The sequence below is a fragment of the Dermochelys coriacea genome, chromosome 11 (genome assembly GCF_009764565.3).
Source record: "Dermochelys coriacea isolate rDerCor1 chromosome 11, rDerCor1.pri.v4, whole genome shotgun sequence".
Classification (NCBI taxonomy): Eukaryota; Metazoa; Chordata; order Testudines; family Dermochelyidae; genus Dermochelys; species Dermochelys coriacea.
Window position 1 is genome coordinate 75857666 of NC_050078.2, and position 20630 is coordinate 75878295.

General features: G+C 45.5%; 1 protein-coding gene across 4 annotated transcripts in view; it reads left to right on the forward strand.

Annotated features, from left to right (window-relative positions):
* Nucleotides 1–356: 356 nt before the first annotated feature.
* The window catches only part of LOC119863748 (UDP-glucuronosyltransferase 1A3-like), a 41935-nt gene continuing 21661 nt past the window's right edge, over nt 357–20630 (forward strand). For 2 of the 4 annotated variants that reach the window (XR_006278130.1, XM_043505766.1), the window contains exons 1-4: nt 12757–13635; nt 15139–15270; nt 15609–15696; nt 19382–19601. Coding sequence is in view for 3 of the 4 variants with exons in the window: in XM_043505766.1 (XP_043361701.1) it covers nt 12772–13635; nt 15139–15270; nt 15609–15696; nt 19382–19601 (1304 nt within the window). In the remaining variant the exon portion in view is untranslated. Of the gene's footprint in view, nt 1275–9537; nt 10432–12756; nt 13636–15138; nt 15271–15608; nt 15697–19381; nt 19602–20630 lie in introns of those variants that run through there. The other 2 variants (XM_043505767.1, XM_043505768.1) reach the window with 2 other exon arrangements.

Sequence of the window (20630 nt, forward strand, 5' to 3'; positions counted from 1 at the left end):
TCTTATCCAAAGGAATAGCTGGTTCCTTCATCCCTCTCTTCTGCGCCACCCCCCCCTTACCTACCAAACTAACCATGCACCCATTTATCTGGCCAGTGCAGAGATGGTTTGTGCAACTGTGTAGAGGTTATGCACTCGAAGGTCGTGATTTGACTCAGTGGTTAGAGGCAGAGAGTAACTTCAGTTGAAAAAGGCATCAGTTAATCAAACTTATCATGATGCTGTTACTTCCAAAGTGCAGCTCAGGTTTCAGACTTTTGTGTTTCATCTTATCTACATACATTATGCAATTAAACATTGACTTGAATAGCACGGAGGAATAAAGGTCAGAAGAGAGAGTTGTTGGGAGTTGCTAAAGGGGATCTGACTGGCAATTTGCTAGTCTCTGTAGTACCCACTGCACTGCTGCAGGGATGGCTCCTGGGTTTCACTCTAGCCCCCAGATCAGTGAAGTGCTGCTTGTTTTCCTGGCCTTGTTGAGCTTTGCTGGTGGCGGGAGGCTGCTTGTGGTGCCGATGGATGGAAGTCACTGGCTCAGCATGCGTGCCGTTCTGGATGAGCTGAGGCACAAAGGGCATGAGATAATCATTGTTGCCCCTGAAATAAACCTATACATAAAAACATCTGAGAATTATATCATGAAAAAGTATCCGGTACCTTTCACAAAGGCAGAGCTGGAGGGACATTTTCTGGCTTTTACTCAAGAGGTTTTTGAGGAACGACCTTTTCTGGAAACATTTATTCGACAACATGAAAGGCTGAGGAACTTCTCCAGTCTGCTTTTATCCACTTGTACACACTTACTGTACAACCAAGAGTTGATCCAATATCTAGAAGGGAGCAAATTTGACGCTGTCTTTACAGATCCCTTGATGCCCTGTGGACAGATCATAGCTGAGTATCTTTCTATCCCCTCTGTTTTCTTCTTGCGTGGAATTCCATGTGGTTTAGACTATAAGGCTAGTCAGTGTCCAAACCCACCTTCTTATGTCCCAAGACTATTGACAACCAATACAGACCACATGACATTTCCACAGCGTGTGAAGAATCTGCTATTCACCTTATTGGAGATTCTCCTTTGTGATTTTATTTATGTGCCATATGCAAAACTGGCCTCTGAATTTCTTCAGAGAGAGATAACAGTGACTGAGCTTTTAAGTCATGGATCTGTTTGGCTGATGAGATTTGACTTTGTAGTGGACTATCCCAGACCACTAATGCCTAACATTGTTATAATCGGAGGCATCAACTGTGCTGGAAAGGAATTATCTCAGGTTGGTAAAGCTTTTATTTTTGTTGAACTCATGGTAGGATCCTGAATTCACTAGAAATTTTGTATCCTAGATAGGATTATTCTACCAACGATTTCAGTTGGGCAAGGATTAAGCATCTTGTTGAGAAGAAAATGATTTTGCTTTCACTTCATTATGCACTTCCGTAGCTTTTCAGCAGCTGTTTTTCTTTATTCTTAAATGTACTTTTAATTAAGCGATTATAGAGCAATTCAAACCACCTTTTCTTTTAAGCACTAAGTGCTGCTGGTTCTCATTTCAGCTAAGACACCTTAATATTAGCTGGCATCACAGACAAGGGTGAGATCCTGAGCTGCCATAAATCAGTCTAGTTCTGCTGAAGTCAGTTTACAGCTGGAGAGGATCTGATCCAATAACTTCACTTTGAAAATGTCCAGGGGGACACCAGTTACTGGCAAAAAAAGACAAACTACTAGCTAGAGGTAGACACAGAAGATGACAGGGACTGGTCCCCTTCAGGGGCGGCAGGTTTGTAGAAATTTTGGTGGTTCCCAGAACGCATAAAGCACCCCCCCTGAACTCTGCCCCCCACCTGCCTAAGGCTCTGTGAGGGAGTTTGGGTTGGGGGAGGAGGTCTGGGGTGCAGGCCCTGGGTTGGGGCAGGGAATTGGGGTGTAGGACAGTTGAGAGGTTGGGCTCTGGGATGGAGTCTGGGGTGCAGGCTCTGGGATGGAGTTTGAGTGCTGAGTGCAGACTCCGGGAGGGAGTTTGGGGATGAGAGGAGCTGTGGAAGGAGGGAATGCAGGCTCTGGAATGGAGTTTGGTTGCAGGCTCTGGATTGGGGTAAGGGGTGGGGGTGTAGGAGGGAGTTTGGGTGCAGAAGGGGGGGTGTGGGAAGGGGTTGGGGGTGCAGGCTCTGGGACAGAGTTTGGTGCAGGCTGTGGGACGGAGTTTGGGTGCAGGGTGCAGGCTCCGGGCTGGGGTGCAAGATGGGTGGAGAGGTGCAGGCTCTGGGAGGGAATTTGGGGGCTGGAGATGGGGTGTGGGCTCTGGGAGGGGTGGTGGTGTGCTGGAGGGGTGGGGACTGCTATCACATGTGGCTTCCTTCCTCCCCTGCTCCCCTGCCATAGCCTCACTGGGGCTGGGGCTGCCCCTTGCCCAGTGTTTGCAGGGAGTGGTGGCGGTGGGGCGTGGATCACAGGGTCAAACACTCTCCGAAGCCCCAGCAGCTGCTCAGGTAAGTCAAGGGGGTCCGCTCCCGATGTCACCTGCCTGAAGCCCCCTCGGCGTCTGGTGCCAGGAGAGGGGAGAGGAGGGCTGCCAAGCACATGTGCGCCCCCTCGCTCTCCCCCTCACCCTCCTGTGGTGCATATCAGCACCTGCCTCAGCCTGCTGCCGGGTTGCGGTGCTGTAGCTGCCGGCAGTGGAGGCCAGGGAGAACTGCGCCGCTTTCACTCAGGCAGGGGTGCTCCAGGGGTCGGGGGGGGCAGGCAGGGGCTGGGGGGCGGAGGCTCCGGACCGGAGGCCGCTCCAGGCAGGGCCGGGGGAGAGACCCACCAAACATTGGTGGAGCAGGGCCCCCAGCCCTGAATATTGCTGGAGCCTGAGCACCACAAGGGAATATAACTCACCGTCCCTGCCTGGGGCAGCACCCTCATGCTGTGGAAAGGTGCTGGCATTTCCCTTAGCATGTTGTCCATGGACTCTGGCAGCTCCCTCTTTCAGATCTGCTGTTTGCTAGTATAAGTTTCATAAGCATAAAGCCCTTACTTGCTGCTGGAATGAAGAGGATCCTACTCACAGATGTCAGAATGTCAAGAAAAGAAACTACAAGAAGAATCCTCTGCAGCTTCTATGTTCTCTGTTCTATAAATCTTCCCCTCTTCCCTCCCGACCCTGCCACCAGTAATGTTCCCAATCCTCTTTTTCTACTTTGTGCGAACACTTATTTTAAATTTAATTCTTAGGAACCAAATAGCAAGTCCTGTGCTAGCATTCCAGCAAAATAACGTAATAGTTCTACCTTTGCAGCAGTTGTTAGCATTGCTTAATTTGTATGATGCCAAACTCCTAGTTAATCTGATCTTTGTCTGAACCTAGGTAAACATTTACTTTGTAAAGAATAAGCTTTGGTGACCAAAGTTCCCTTGTATAAATCAGTGTTCAGCACCTTGTGGTGGAAGTTTTTTACCTCCCTACTACTAAGAACATGGCTCCTTCCTCCCAGTCATGGTGTCCAGTTGTTTCTAGGTTACTTCTTTTTCTGGTTTTCTGAAGTCTTGCTGAAGGTGGAAAGCTATTGGTGATGCCTGTGGACGGAAGTCACTGGCTCAGCATGAGTCAGATGCTAGAGCAACTCAGCCTGAAGGGACATGAAATAGTAGTTCTTGTGCCAGAAGCCAATTTACTCACAAGAACATCACCATATTACACAGTGAAAACATACTCAGTGCCCCCCCCCCCACTGGATGTTTACTTCCAGTCCTTCAGTTATCATATTTTTGATGATGGACTTATTCTGAAAAGAGTTTTCACCAATTTTAGTACTATGATGTTTGCCATCTGTAAGCACTTTTTGCTAAACAAAGAATTGGTGAACTACGTTGAGGAGGTTCAGTTTGATGCTGTCTTTACAGATCCTGTGTTACCTTGTGGATCAATAGTTGCTGAATATCTTTCCATTCCTTCTGTCAACTTTTTGCATGGAATTCCCTGTAGTTGGGATAGGGCTACTCAGTGTCCAGACCCTCCTTCTTATATCCCCAATTTTTTTTTATTTCCTACACAGACCATATGTCATTTACCCAGCATGTGATAAACTTGTTATTTGGGTCACTGGAGTCCTTGATTTGCAAGTTTGCATATTCTCAGTTTGACAGTCTATCATCTGAGTTTCTTCAAAGAAATGTGACTGTCCTAGAGCTTTTAAGTCACTCCTCGGTTTGGCTGATGAGATAGGATTTTGTGTTTGAGTACTCCAGGCCACTAATGCCCAACATGGTCTTCATTGGAGGCATCAATTGTGGTCAGAAGAAAAAATTATCTCAGGTAATTTCTTTTTAGATCAAAATGTTGCTGGAATCATTACAAATTACTCAGGTATGTTTTCTGCATTACATCTATTAATGTACATTTTATGCAGTTTAGAGAAAAACACATGGCCTGCATTTTTGAAACTTACTTTGGGGACCTCCATTTTTGGATGCCCAATTTGTGACACCTCAAAGAGGCCTGATTTTCAGAAAGTGCTGATCAGCCACCCTCTGACAACCAGGCCTTTGTAAGAGGGCTCAAGGTAGCCACTTCAAAATTAAGGCACCCAAATCACAAGCCATTTTTCAAAATGAAATCCATGCAGCTACTATCAGAGACCCAGGAAATTATTTTTATTTATCATTTGTCATTGTGCTTTTGGAAATTTCATTTTATTTTGTGTTCTCATGGCAGGCCCTGTTGTGGGGTGGTTGGACCTGGGCCCTGGCGGGACGTACGGGGCGGGTGGGAGTGGAAAGCCTCTGGGTGGAGGTATGAGAGTGAGCCCATCTTATCTTCACCCCACAGTGGTGGCACCTGTCCCATGGGGACTCGTTCCCTGCCCTGGGCACGCCAGTCTAATGCATGGGGTCACAGTGCCACTCGGCCCCGTCACCCTTTTGTCATGATGAGTAAGTGGCTCAGCAACCCCGCGTGACAGGTCTCAGCTCCTGGAGCAGGGAGTAGGCCCCACCCCCTGTGGCAAAAGAGCTGCAGGAGTCCCCATTTCAGGGGGAGTTTTTAGTTTTATTTCGTAGTATAGGTTGTTTGTTGTTGTATTTAGTATTATTCGCTTTGGTGAAAACAACCAGGCTCTATCTATTAGACTGAGACTAATTACAAATATTTCCTGTGTTGAGATGTTAAATAGCCTTCACGTTGCTCTGTAGCACTTCATCCTAGTAGCATGATTTTCTCATGAGCCATGCTGGTATGGGGGGGCCCCCATCCCAACTGCTCCCTGGGCAGAGGACAGTGCAGAATGCATGTCAATGTTACGCTTAGAAGGGTATCTGGAAGTGCCCTATAGGGGATGTCGGATTGCAACTACAAGGAGCTGAAAGCCCATGCCAGCGCACTTATGTCACTTCCAAAGTTGTGTGTGTAAAAATAGCCCAAAATGGCTGAGAACTAAATATTTGATGGTAACACCACAGATCCCCGTGATGATTCCACCTGGTGATATTCTCAACCAAAAAAGAGCTCTCAACCACTGAGTCAGCTGACAGTTGAGGCTTCAGGGAGACATTCCTGGAATCGTATTACAGAGAGTAAATGAACTTTCTATGTAGAAACTAGGGAAATATAGTATACTCCAGATACTGAAGTAGTTTGGGCTTGAGCCAGGTGTAACGCAGGCAATTGCTGTGTGAACTTCTTCAAACAACCCTGGCTCACTGTACCCTGGCTACGAACTTCAGCAGCCTCTGTTGTGTAAAGATTGTGCTAATTGTGCTGAATCATAGTACCTAACTGAAATGACTGGAGGTGGTTTGTTAATACATTACTTAAACTCCACTGACACTCCTGTTATCAGTTAACCATTGCTTAACATTCTCGATTTTCCCTAGTTTCTAACATTATATATTAACTATATGAATCTTTCTAAGTATGTTTGCTGTGTTGGAGCCGTGTTTGGTACCAGGATATTGGAGCGCTCTGTGTAGCTTGAAAGCTTGTCTCTCTCACCAACAGAAGTTCGTTTAATAAAAGATGTTACCTCACCCACGTTGTCTCTCTAAATAAAAACTTAACTTGAATGTCAGTAGGGCTTTGAGTTCAAAGAGAGACAACCAGAGTCCTAGACCCAGATCCTCAAAGGTCTTTTGGTGCTTATTTCCCTTTGTGGGTCTGGGCCTTAGTGATTTCTGATTGAAAACACAACTGCTTTCTGCTCCTCCATAAAGTTACGGGGCCTTTCAGGTCCTTCAGCATCTCTCCCCTGTAACTACAAGAGATGCGGTCCTGCTTGGCTCCTTCTGGGAGAAGGCTTCTTTAGCCAGACCTTGCTGACTGAGAACCCAAGGGAGGTGAAGTCTGATGACCCTTTCCTTCTTCACTACTGCTCCTTTGGCACTGAGGGCTTTTGCTGTCTGTGAGGTGACCTGTGAGAAGATATCCAAGCGACAATCCAAGACTCTTGATCTTATTAGCACAAGGTATCTTAAAAGCAGAGAGTAAATTACAGCAAAAGAAATTGTTTACATATCATATCTCATATTATGGTTTTGATAAGCTAATCATGCCATGGTACCTTTGCTTTGGCTACTTATTACTTATTTCCTGTGTCTCTCCCTAGTCATGTCTTTGAAATCCATGCTCACTGTGAAGTTTATCATCATATCAGGGTGAGTGAGGTACATCAGCATGTCCACAAATCAGTTTGATTAGGTGCACTCATTGAAGTTGTCATAAATATAAAGGGAAGGGTAAACACCTTTTAAAATCCGGCCGGGCCAGAGGAAAAACCCTTTCATCTGAAAGGGTTAAGAAGCTAGGATATCCGCGCTGGCACCTGACCACAATGACCAATGAGGAGACAAGATACTTTCAAAGCTGGAGCGGGGTGAAAAACAAAGGGTCTGTGTCTGTCTGGGTGATGCTTTAGCCGGGGACATACAGGAATGGAGTCTTAGAACTTAGTAAGTAATCTAGCTAGATAGGTGTTAGATTATGATTTCTTTAAATGGCTGAGAAAATAAGCTGTGCTGAATGGAATGGATATTCCTGTCTTTGTGTCTTTTTGTAACTTAAGGTTTTGCCTAGAGGGATTCTCTATGTTTTGAATCTAATTACCCTGTAAGGTATTTACCATCCTGATTTTACAGAGGTGATTCTTTTTACTTTTTCTTCTATTAAAATTCTTCTTGTAAGAAACTGAATGTTCTTTTCATTGTTCTTAAGATCCAAGGGTTTGGGTCTGTGGTCACCTATGCAAATTGGTGAGTATTTTTAATCAAACCTTCCCCAGGAAGGGGGGGGTGCAAGGTTTTGGTGAGGATTTTGGGGGGAAAGACTTTTCCAAACGACTCTTTCCCAATAATAAACCCGGTTAGACGTTTGGTGGTGGCAGTGAAAGTCCAAGGGCAAAAGGTAAAATAGTTTGTACCTTGGGGAAGTTTTAACCTAAGCTGGTAAAAGTAAGCTTAGGAGGTTTTCATGCAGGTCCCCACATCTGTACCCTAGAGTTCAGAGTGGGGAAGGAACTTTGACAGAAGTAGATAAAATAATAGTCTCCACTGGTGGGCATGTGCTAAGTCCCGATCCCACTGAAATATTCGGCCCAGTGGCTCATACTTAAACCCCAGTAGGATTCTCAGATGAGGCATCTCCCCCGCTACACACACACATATCTTGCCTGCATGGCCCATCCAGTTGGTGAACTCAGAATATGCTTAACCTTCATAAAAGACAGTCAAAGCAAGAGTGGGAGGGTGTGTCCCCCAGTCCCATTATACCAATGGTTAGGGCACTTACTTGAGATGTGGGAGACCTGGGTTTGTATCCCCTACCCCCACGTGCTTTGGCACAGAAATGTGAATCAGGTCCAGGTCTAACCACATTCTAGGTGGGTGCCCTGACGGCCAGGCTATTGGGTATTCTCAGGTGTCTCTCTCTCTCTCCTTTTAGAGATGTTCCACTTTGTATAAACAATTACAGATTTCTTAGCTCAGGAACTTGACTCTCCCAGTCTGGCATGAGGGCCCTCCCCATGGGCCACAGAGTCAGTCACTCTCTCACAGTGGCTTTTTGTAAGAATGGGCTGGGTTAGGCGTTAGCTCTGGGACAGGGTTCAGGTCTGTGAATCCTCACAGGCAGGGAGGCACCTCACCCTGGCCCAGAGTTTGATTTCTGGGGCTTATGCCTCTCTCAGCATTTCCGGCTAGCTTAGGGCTTTGTCCACACCAGCACTTTTGTTGGTAACATTTTGTTGGTTAGGGTGTGAAAAAGCACCCCCCGACCAACAGAAATGTCACTGACAAGAGTGCTGGTGTGGCTAGCGCTATGTGGGCAGGGGAGACTCTTCTCTTACCTGGGGAGGGGGTGGAATCTCCATCCTTAGAGGTTTTTAAGGCCTGGCTTGACAAAGCCCTGGCTGGGATGATTTAGTTGGGGATTGGTCCTGCTTTGAGCAGGGGGTTGGACTCAATGACCTCCTAAGGTCTCTTCCAACCCTGATCTTCTCTGATTCTGATGACATAGCTAACACTGCTCTTTAGGGGCGGTTTAAGGACACAGGCAGGAGGGTGGCTACATGGGAGATCTTACAGTGGCACAGTGCTGCTGTAAGGTCCATAGTGTAGACATAGCCTAGATAGCTCTCAGCTCGGCTTGCTGGCTTCTGAGAATCCCTTTCTTTGGTCCCTAATGCTCCCCATACAATGCCTGGGCACCAAGCTCAGGGTTGTGAATTCCACTGAGCATCTAGGGTTGAGGCATTGTAATGCTCAGTCCCTTCGTGGATCTAGCTCCCTTAAAAGCTGTAACCCACTGTGTACACCCTCCAGGTTCAGGTCTTCAAGGGGTTCCAAAATTCCAGCATAGAAATGCCCTCCCACATTGCCCCTTTCAGACCTAGGGACTGTATGGACAGCAGCCTTCAGGACTGGTGCAAGAACTGTGCTCTCCTTGCCTGTATCCTGCCTTAGTTGTATCTGTCACCACTGTCTTGCTGCGGATGAGGGAGAGAGCAATTTCCTCAAGGTTATTTCTGGTGAGCGAGGCTAGCAGTCTGGCCTTGAGCCAGGTACAGAGCACACAACGGCGCTCAAAGGGTATGTCTACACTGCAATTAAACACTCACCGCTGACATGTGCCACCTGTCGGTATTTAAACGACTTCACCCAGAACACAAACATCTACACTGCAATTTTACAGCCCATAGCCTGAGCCTCAGGAGCCTGAGTCAGCTGACATGGGCCAGCAGTAGGTGTTTACCTGCTGTGTAGAACTACCCTGAGATTCTTGAACCAATCCTGGCCCACACCAACCTGCTAAGAGATCCTGCAACCTCCCGAGTTATGCTGACTCATTTTAGAATAGGAACCGCTGATAGAGGTGTTGTGGCACCTACACTGTTGGCATCTGTTCAGTCCTGTTTAATATCCCCCCTTTTATCACAGTTTAAAGCATTGTGTGTTAAGTAAAATATTTGCTGAGAAGGGTTTCTAGACTTGAGAATTAATTGGGCTTAAAGGCCACAGACACAGCTGCAATCCCCGAGACTTCTGTCTTTAAATGCTGCTTGGAAGGTTTCTTGGGGAGAAAGTTGGGTTTTTTACTCCTAACAGCGGCCATGTCAGGAAAGCAGGGAACTGCTGGGCTGGCTCTTTTTCTCTCTTTGTGGAGTTTTGCCAAAGGTGGGAAACTGCTGGTTGTGCCTCAGGATGGGAGTCACTGGCTCAGCATGCGAGTGGCAGTGGAAATGCTTGGGAAAAGAGGGCATGATGTTGTTGTTGTAATCCCAGAAGCCACCTTGCTCATGGGAACATCAGACTATTGCACAATAAAAACACATCCAGTGCCTTACACACAGGAATCATTGGATGAATTTTACCATTCAATAGGACAGGACATTTTTGCCGACCTGCCATTTCCAGAGAAATTTACCAGCATCTTTAAAAACATATCAGTATTTACAACCGTGTTCTCATCTGCCTGCAGGAATTTCTTATATAACAAAGAGTTGATCAAACACCTTGAGGACAGCAAGTTTGATGCTGTCCTTATGGATCCTGTGTTACCATGTGGACCAATAATTGCTGAATATCTCTCAGTTCCCTCCGTGTACTTCATGCGTGGACTTCCATGTGGCTTGGACTTCAAAGCCACTCAGTGTCCCAATCCTATTTCTTACGTCCCAAGGATTTTCACATCCAGTTCCGACCACATGACATTTACCCAGCGTGTGAAGAACCTATTAGTCAATGCTGCAGAGAATTTACTTTGTTACCTGTTATATTCACAATATGAGAGCCTGGCTTCTGAGTTTCTTCAGAGAGAGGTAACAATACTGGAACTGTTCAGCAAAGCATTCATTTGGCTGCTGAGATACGAGTTTGTGTTTGAGTATCCCAGGCCAGTGATGCCCAACATGGTCTTCATAGGAGGCACCAACAGTGAACAGAAGAAACCATTATCCAAGGTTTGTAAGTTATTTTTAAAAAGCTGAAAATATTACAAAATTATTTAATGGGTTTTTCTGTAGGCTCAATTATTATCTTGTGTGTGTGCGTGAGATCCGACGGGATCCAAGTGAAAACATCATTTTTATGGCTTATTACACATGAGCCAAGGTCTCGATGACTCAAGCATTGACTCAAGTAATGACAAACTGGAGGCGTGAGTGGGGAGGGATAGTCAGTGTCCTTAAATCAATTGTTATTGCCTCAGGACAATTTCTACAGCATGGAAGTAAAAGTCCTTTGAGGCCTCGATTGAAAATGGTTCTCCGACATGCTTGCTGTAACCTATTACCCCCAGTGCATTGCTCCATCTTCTGGAGCCTCTGGGCTGGAGCTGTGTACATTCTTTTCCAGTTGTGCGCTTTAGGTGGCATAGTAAAATTGGGGCTATTTTGAGAAAAGACTCTTACAAGGAAGCAGCTGGGTCCCTGTGGTGCTGATTCCCACAGTGTCCATTGTGCCTGCACCATATCTTCATATCAGGAGAGGCAAAAGGGTTGTATGGGATGAGTTAAAAGAGTAATGTAACCCAGAATATCTGAGCTTTCCACTCTTTGTTTATAACGACAGCATTCTAGTCTTCTGTGCCCCTCCCTCCACTTCAGGTGCCTAATATCAGCTCTGTCATAACACAGTTTGGGTTTTTGGGTTCCCCCCACCCCTCTGGGATTTGCTTAGCTTGTGACATTTGGATTATGGGGTTTTAAAAATGGTATGTGGCGCTTTAGGTATCTGTGCAAAGGTTATGTGGAATTACCACAACGGGACAGGCTGTAGGGACTTCAAGCTGCCTGAGGGGCATTTAGAGACTCCCCCAGTGCTGCAAAACCAGCACATCTGTTTCTACAATGCCTGCTTGGAGATAGGGACATGTCGGGGATGTAAGAGAAACATGCTGCATTCTGTTGATCCTTGGTTGCAAAAATAGTCCCCAGGGGATTGTTCCAGCCATAATTAGTGCTAGTGTAGACATAGCCTAATAAGTCATTTCTGAGATAGGAGCCAGAGGCAATGAAGATCATTTCTAGGGAACACAAATACCTCATTTTTGAAGCACACTCATTTTGTTTCAGACTTTTGAAAAAGCAACCAGCTGGCCACAGGCTCACATTTGTGACATTTTAAAGTGTATTTCATTTGGGCAATGACTGGGGATGCGTGTCATGATCAGCAATGGAATATAATGGCAATCTCGTTTCACCTTTAACTAAGGTGAGACCTGGGTCTCTCCATAATGAGAATATGTGCCACTCTCAAACTGAAATACTGGAGTTCCTCCCCCGGGGTGGCGCAGCTGTGTCCTAATGACAGAATCAGTAAGAGGAGTATAATACAAACAGTCAGGATGATACTAATAATCAGGTAACAAAGTTAGCATCATTTGTGGTCCAACAAAACACTCTTATCGGTTGGCACATTGCCAAGATACTCCACCACGAGCTGAGTTTGACAGAGTATGGGGTAGACAGCAAACAAGTGAATCTTAATGATTTTCAATATCTTTTTGTTTAAAGCAGGAGCAGAAAGCACAAAACCAACCCCTTCAGCAGCTGTACAGCTTCTTTGTGCATCTGTTTTCTAATTGACCTGCACAGAGTCACCTCAGGGAGTGGATAATTAGAGCTGGGAGTTTTAGGATGAATAGTTTATTCACCGACAAATGCAATTTGGTGAATTTGGATTGAAATATGCGAATAGTTTCAAACTAACAAAAAGGGTGTGTGTTGGGGGGGAAATTCCCCCCAAAAGTTGAAATGTTTTGTTTCAATTTTTCATTTCAAAATGATGTTTCATTTTGAAATTTTAGCTAGATTTACTTAAAAACAAAACAAACAAACAATGGTAAAATAAAACACCTGGAAACAAAAAAACTGAAAAATCAATTATGCGCTCAGTTCTATGCATAATTAACCATAAGTTAATAACCACATGCAATGCTGGCAAAGTATTCTCTTACATTCTCAATTCTAGTAGATCTTGGAATGAAACATCCCACCCCAGCATCTTACTGTTGAAATTATGCCCAAACCCAGGAAACCAACATTTCCCTACATTGCTCCCATTTTTTCTGATCCTTTGCTGTCCAGCCAGATTGCACAACCAACCTTTCACCAGCTAAAAGTTAAATGCCTCACTCATGCTCCTGTAAACATACAGTTCATTGGAAACCAAACATTAACTTAAGATATGAAGGAATAAGGGTTGGAAGCCCGGTAGTAAAACAACTCCTGTGTTGCCTGGAATAGTTGAGTATGCATCTAAAACCTGTCTGGCTGCAGCACAAGTCTTCATCTAGTGAGATGGCTTCTCTGCTTCAAGGGGTTTGTCACCTACCTGCCTGGCTTCTACTATTTCTGCCCATCTGGAGCCTTTCTGAAGGGGAAAAGCTATTGATGATTCCCCTAGATGGCAGTCACTGGTTCAGCATGCATTCAGTAGTACAGCAGCTTTGGCAGAGAGGACATGAAATAGTAGCAGTTGTGCCAGAAGTAAGTGTTCAGATACAGCCATCGGAGCATTATACAGTGAAAACATACTCTGTGCCATACACCAAGGAATACTTGGAAGCAGAATTTAAAAGACTGGGTCATCAAATATTTTCACCTCAACCTTTCCTGGAAAAGATCACGAAAACATTCGCAAGAATAAGGAATATTACGGCACACTTATTCAGTTCCTGCAAACAGCTTCTGTCCAACAAAGAGCTGATCACCTACCTCAAAGACAGTGCATTTGATGCTGTCTTGATGGATCCTATGTTTCTATGTGGACAAATAGTAGCCCAATATTTGTCCCTACCTTCTGTTTACTTCTCACGGGGAATTCCGTGTGGGTTAGAATTTCAGGCCACCCAGTGTCCAAACCCTGCTTCTTATGTCCCCAAATTCTTCACCAGCTATACAGACCACATGGCATTTCCCCAGCGTGTGTGGAATGTCTTAGTCAGTTCAGCAGAGTTCTTGAGCTGTTCCCTTCTTTATTCATCCCATGAAGATCTGATCAGGGAGTTCCTTCAACAAGATGTGACAGTGCCAGAGCTTTTAAGTCATGCATCTATTTGGCTGTTGAGATACGACTTTGTGTTTGAGTATCCAAGGCCTGTGATGCCCAACATGGTTTTAATTGGAGGCATAAACTGTGGCCAGGAGAAACCATTATCTCAGGTTAGTTCTTTTTTACAATTAAAACTGGACTATCCTACTAGCACCCACTATTAGATAAACGCTTCTATTAGTTAAAACAAAATAAAAGTAAGCACACAACAGCATGGAAGGGCTTAGAAAAGCATCCTCTCTTAGAGTCATAAGTAGTTATATAATGAGAGATCCTCAGTTGTCCACAAAACCAGACATGGAAGGCTAGGGTTTTACTGTCTAGAACATTCTCATTTCATATATTTCTTCATGAGACTTGTGGGGTCACCCAGCAAACCAAATAATATTGAAACTTTGCATTAGAGTGGTATCTTTCATGAAGTATTTGCTAAGAGTAGGACAGACATTAATTAAGTGACAGCATTCATACAAGGTAGGTGGGTACTAGCCTCGTTTTGACAGACTAACAACCTGACATTCAGAGATGAAGAACCATCCTCACATAAAGTAGTTGTATAGTCAGGCATGGAACTCAGAATACTGTTGGCAGACAGAGAATGAGATGGTTAAAAAATGTGCTTGACTCAGTAGATTGACAGGGCAACTTGTAACTATACACAATATTTATTTAACAAGTTTGCCTTTCATGCTCCATGTTATTTCAAGACTCATCAGTGCTTCCTGGAAAACTTTTGAAAGGGGTCTGAATTGAAATTAATATTCTGGCATTCTCTCTTCCCCAGGCTTTAAGGAAAACATATTGGTAAGAAATAGGACATATTTTTTACCATAAATATTGGTTCACTCGCCCTTGAAGTTAGCTTTTCACTTGGTCAGAATCCTTTGTTTATGTCATCACAGGTAGTTGCTGAATCCTATTTAGCCCTTTCTGGGCGGTACGAGTCTCAAAATCTTCCACCTGTCTATGTCTAGGCAACTGTGAAAGATTTTTTTTTTATTTAAAAGAATATTAAGTTACAGGATTTTCAATATTCTTAAGATCCAGACAGAACTGATAAATCAGGAATGTAAAAGTGCCTCTTTTTTCAAGCCATTGTTTACATCATTAAGCTTTAAAAACACCAACCATGTTTCCACAACTGTATGATCTGAAAAGAAAAACATCAGACCTAAGCCTGAATTTCCTGACACCTTTGGTGTGTCAACAGAAAACAATGCATATAGCTGCTTTTGGGTGCCAGGACATATATGACTTGGTTTGCATTACACCTTCCTTTACTGAACAGAACCTGAATTCTTTCATATATTTTATTTATTTAGTACACTACACCTTTAATTATTTCCATATGGAGTCTGGATTTATGGCCCAATCCTGCAAACACTTGCACACAAAATCTTTACTTTTGGGAGCTGTCCCATAGGATTCAACAGGACAATCACATGCATACATGTTTATAGGATCAGACCATACTGAATTATTTTGCCTGTTAACATTACTTCCTTTCCAGGCTAGTCAAGGTGAGATCCTTTGATTGCAAAGCACCAGAATTATGGCCCTGTGACATGGATTAGAATGGAAAGCATTGACTGGAGGTTTCTTTGTATTTGCAGGAATTTGAAAGCATTGTGAATGCCTCTGGGGAATACGGCTTTGTGGTCTTCTCCTTGGGCTCAATGGTCTCTGAGATTCCCATGAAGAAAGCCAAGCAGATTGCTGAAGCCTTTGGAACAATACCCCAGACAGTAAGAGGAAAAGAATCTTTCTAGCACAGCTGTTGAATACAATATTGGAATAGAGTTACTGGTTACGATTCTGTATTATTTGATTTTTTTTTAACTTATAAATGTGTGGTATAACACTTAACGCAACAAATAGCTTCAATAACCAAAAACCTGCCCCCTCCCCTCTGATGTCAAAACAAAACCCCATCTCTGCTGCTCAGCACAAACCTTGACAAAACAGATTTTGTCCATCATGGGCTTATCTGCTCTGCTGTACAGCACAGTTTACAGGAAGAAGCAATAGCAGAAGAATAGAGGCAAGTTCTTAATGTTAATGCTGCATTTATTATTTCCCAAAGGTTCTTTGGAGGTACACTGGAGAAGTACCCCCCAACCTTGCAAACAACACAAAGCTAATCAAATGGCTGCCACAGAATGATCTACTTGGTAAGTCTGGGCAGGAGAGGGCGCTACTGGCAACAATTAAGTAGGTTTCTTTTAATTTGATAAAGCTCTAAGGTAATAGTCATAAATACCATAAGTTTGTAGATTGCAAGGCCAGAAGGGCCTCTCTATAATACAGCAGAGGGGTAAATACCACGGAGGGAGTGGAGTTATTCAAGTTAAGCACTAATGCTGGCACAAGAACAGATGGATATAAACTGGTCATCAACAAAGTTAAGGCTTGACGTTAGATAAAGTTTTCTAACCATCCAAGAAGTGAAAATCTGGAACAGCCTTTCATGGGGAGCAGCAGAGACAAAAACTTAACTGGTTTCAAGACTGAGCTTGATAAGTTTATGGAGAGGATGGTGTGATAAGATTGCCTAAAAAGCCATTTGGCCCATCTGCTACTTCTATTAGCAAATATCCCCAAGGGCTGGTGATGGAACACTAGAGGGGGAGGGCTCTGTGTTACTGCAGAGAATTGTTTCCCAGGTGTCTGGCTGGTGGGTCTCGCCCACATGCTCAGGGTCTAACTGATGGCCATATTTGAGGTCCAGAAGGAATTTCCCCCTAGGTCCAATTGGCAGAGAAGCTAGGAGTTTTTTGCCTTCCGCTGTAGCATGGGGCACGAGTCACTCGATGCTTTAAACTAGAGTAAATGGTGGATTCTCTGTAATTTGAATCCTTTACATGATGATTTGAGGACTTCAGTAACTCAGCCAGCGGTTATGGGTGTGTTACAGGAGTGGCCGGGTGAGATTCCATGGCCTGTGATGTGAAGGAGGTCAGACTAGATGATCATGATGGTCCTTTCTGGCCTTAAAGTCTACGAATAAGGGACCATCGTGATCATCTAGTCTGAACTCCTGTATAACACTGGGCTTCCTTGGATTAATCCCTGTTTGAAACCACAGCAGATCTTTTAGAAAAACCTCCAGTCTTGATTTTAAAATTGCCAGTGATGTAGAATCCCCTACAACAGAGGCAATGTGTGGGGGGCGGGGGCATGCAGGGTCATATGTCCACCCCCCGCTCCTTTGCAGCTTGGCTTGTACTTAGCATGCTCAGTAACACTGCTGAAGCCAGCTGCCTTCACTATGCGCCCCCCCCGCGGGTATGGGCTGTCTGCACACAGCCTTCCGTTCCGCTGGTTAATTAGCCTCACTGCTACAAATCTGTGCCTTATTTCTATTCTAATTTTGATTAGCTTCATCCTCCAGCCATTACCTCGTGTTATATCTTTGTCTGCTAGGTGATGACATTTTCCCCCCAGGTAGATACTTATAGACTGAGCTTTGTTTTATTCACATGGTAACTACTGTACATAGGGTTTATTAGATGAGCGGTTCTCAACCGGGGGTCCATGGCCCCCTGGGGTCCACGAGCCCTTTCAGGGGGGCTGTGGGACACCGCGACAGAATCCCCAAGCTCCGGCGCCCCCCACTGCGGGACTGACACCCCGAGCACTGGCTGCCCACCCCCACACTGCAGTGCCAGAATGCGGCATTCCGGGGGACAGCTCCATGCCCCCCAAGGCCCCACCCCCTGGCCAGGTCAGACATGGGAAGCTGGAGTCAGGCAGTGCGGGGCAGCTGCTGCTCTGGCTGGTGTCATGGAGCGGGCAGCCCTGGCATTCCCCCGTCTACTGCTGCTGCTAGTGCCCAAGGGTTGCAGCTGCTCCTCAGCTCATGCAGCCGGTAAGAGCCGCCCAGGTAGGGTGACCCCGCACTGGGGCTGGCACAGCCCTTGGGGAGCAGCAACCACTGGGGAGCCTTCCTACCACACAGCCCCTAGCTACCCCCTGCCTACACCCTGAGCTAGCCCCTGTCCCCCACCTGCACACACACACCTGCACACAGCCCCTAGCTACCCCCCAGCTTGCACCCTGAGCTAGCCCCTGTCCGCACACAGCCCCTAGTTCCCCCCTACCTACACCCTGAGCTAGCTACCCCACACCTTCACCCTGAGCTACCCTTCTGCCCACACAGAGCCCCTAGCTGCCCCCTGCCCACATACAGCCCCTAGCTACCCCCCACCCTGAGCTAGCCCCTGTCCACACAGCCCCTAGTTCCCCCCTACCTACACCCTGAGCTACTCTCCTGCCCAGAGCCCCTAGCTTCCCCCTGCCTGCACCCTGAGCTACCCCCTCACCCGCACACAGCTCCTAGCTACCCCCCTGCCTGCACCCTGAACTACTTTCCTGCCCACACAGAACCCCTAGCTGCCCCCTGCCTGCACCCTGACCAGTTTTCAAACTTTTTGAGCTGAACCTCCACCACACACAATCCAGATAGGCTGGGTGGCTTGCTGAGGTGAGTCAGGGGGTGGAGGCGGTGCTGCCTCCCTGGACCCTGCTGTGCAGGGCTGGCCCAAGCCTCTCCAGCCCCTGCCCCCCTCCCCCAAATAGAAGTCAAATAATGCCTATGCATGAGGGCCCACCCCTGAACTGGAGCTCCGAGTCCTCCCCCTTCCCCACTAAGTCCTGGAGTTTTTATAGCCTGTTCAGTAGGGCCTCAGAAAGAAAAACACTGAGAATCCCTGTATTAGATCTTTATTAGGAGTGGACATATTGATTCTGTAAAAATAAATACTCACCCTTATGTCGGAGCCATTCCCAGACCTTAGTTAGGGAAATCATCCTTTTCCTCACCTCAAATACATTCTTCTCCCTGGTGATCTCATTAAATCCCACAGTCTCACTGGAACCAGCGTCCTACTCGATGCAGCTCCCGTGTTCGCTTGGGCTTCCCAGAAGTCCACAGTCCCTGCTAGAGGTGGCTGACAGGTGAAGCACCATGACCTGCCAAATTCAAACCGGAGAATGCATTGGGTCCAAGAGAGAGACTGCACACCTCTCAATAGGAGCAGAATGGGGAGGGGTCTACTTGATGTCACAGCTTATGGGGAGTCCCGTGAGAGGTCTGAGAATTACGGGGGAAAAGAAAGGGAAAATTACCAAAGTTTGTTAGAGATTGAGGGGAGGAGTAAGGGTGACAGGACTTGGGGGAAGAGAGATGAGTCTAGGGAAAGGAAAGGACAACAGAAAGATTAACTAAGTTTGAAGGCTAAGGGTGAAATCCTGAAATCACAGAAGTCAATGGCAAAACTCTCATTATTTCTAGTGGGGACAGGATTTCACTCCAAGATCTCAAAAGTTTTACAGATGATTCCAAGCTTTGCAAAGATTATCCAAACCTAGCGGAACACCTGAGACCTTTAAGCAATCCTTTGTGGGAGCTTTAAGGAGTCTCCTCCGCCTTTCTCCCGCAGAATGCACACAACTTGGTCCTTGGCCTTCTCTTCTACACCATGTCCCTGGGTGCCCTTATCAGCTTGCATAGCTTCAGCTACCATCTCTCGACTGATGATTTTAAAACCGCCCTGACTGGTCTCCTCCCATCAAGTCCCACATTTCAGTCTGCCCTCTAGATACCTCTTCCCAGAGGTCTCGCTGAAGTTTAAGCTTAAGGTCCACTCCATCACTGATAATTGTAATCCTGAAGATTGTCCAGGAGCGATTCCTATGTGACCTGCACTCCAGTGTTGTTGTATTCTATATCTATAACCACCGACGCCATTGTACCAAAAGCACATCTAATACTGTGCCTCCCGCAGCTTAAAGAATTAACCAGAAATGTCTGAGCAAGCAATCTACTACAGTAATAAGTCTACCTTTCCCTCACAGCTCATCCCAAAGCCCGTGCCTTTATCACCCATGGAGGCTCACATGGAATCTATGAGGGGATATGCAATGGAGTGCCAATGGTTCTGATGCCATTATTTGGAGATCAGATGGACAATGCTAAGCGGATAGAGTCTCGGGGTGCGGGAGTGACGCTGAATGTACTTGAAATGACTTCTAAGGACCTATCGGATGCATTGAATGCAGTGATTAATGATAAAAGGTCAGTAACAGGAGATATAAATGTGGCATCTTCATTTTACGGCTATTGATATAAAGCTGGCACATTGGCTTCCAGTTAAATTGAACACTAAGCACTACCTTTGTCATATTAAGGATGTTATGTATCACTCAGCAATCAGGATTTATACACCAATGTATTAGCATTAGGGGGCTAATATTTTCCCCATTACTACAGGACTTTCCTCATCAGGGTCTCTAATTATAGGTATCTAGAAGGGGCTTGAGTATGCAAATAAGAGGATGCAATGCTCAAGTGGGTGCGGCATATATACAGTGGAAGAAAGCAATTTTCCAAGGTATGTCACATGATTAAAGCCAAAAGTGTCCAGCTTCTTGGAGAATGTAAAGATAGCAATCAAAATGTGGTGGTGCCCCCTTTTTTGCCCTCCTTTTCTAGGCAGGAAAGGGAGATAAAGGCAGAGAAAAGAGAAAAAAATCAAAAAGAAATGTTTGTTTCATTTCACAAGTTTTCATCAAAAAACCCAAGGGTTCCACTGAACGTTTTCAGACAAAAATGCTTTATTGGAATGTTTTTTGAAGGAGGTTGGCCTGATTTCTTGACTTGATGTAATGTACAGTGAATGTGAGCAAAATGCTGTGGAATGTCGAAGATGGCTCAGCATTAATAACTGTCCCGCCCATATCACCATTACATCATCTCATTTGTATAGTCACTCCCATACATTGGCTTTTATCGAACAAAGCTATGGTTCTGTTGCAGAACGTCCTTAAAGGATTACCTTATAATCTCCAAGCTGTCATGTTTTATAGAAGCTAACTCTAGCATTAATTTACTACATAGACCAGAGTTTTCTCAGTCAACTCATCTTTCTATCTGTTTGCAAGCAGCAGCATCAGGCCCAATCAAACGCTGCTTGGCTGGGCATTACAAAGGAAAGGCAAGCCATTGATGTCTCTTGGCTTGCACGGCAGCTGAGATGGAACGTGTACAAAAAGGAGCCAGGAAAGGATTTTCATCCACTCACTGCCAAGGGCCATGTGGAGGTGA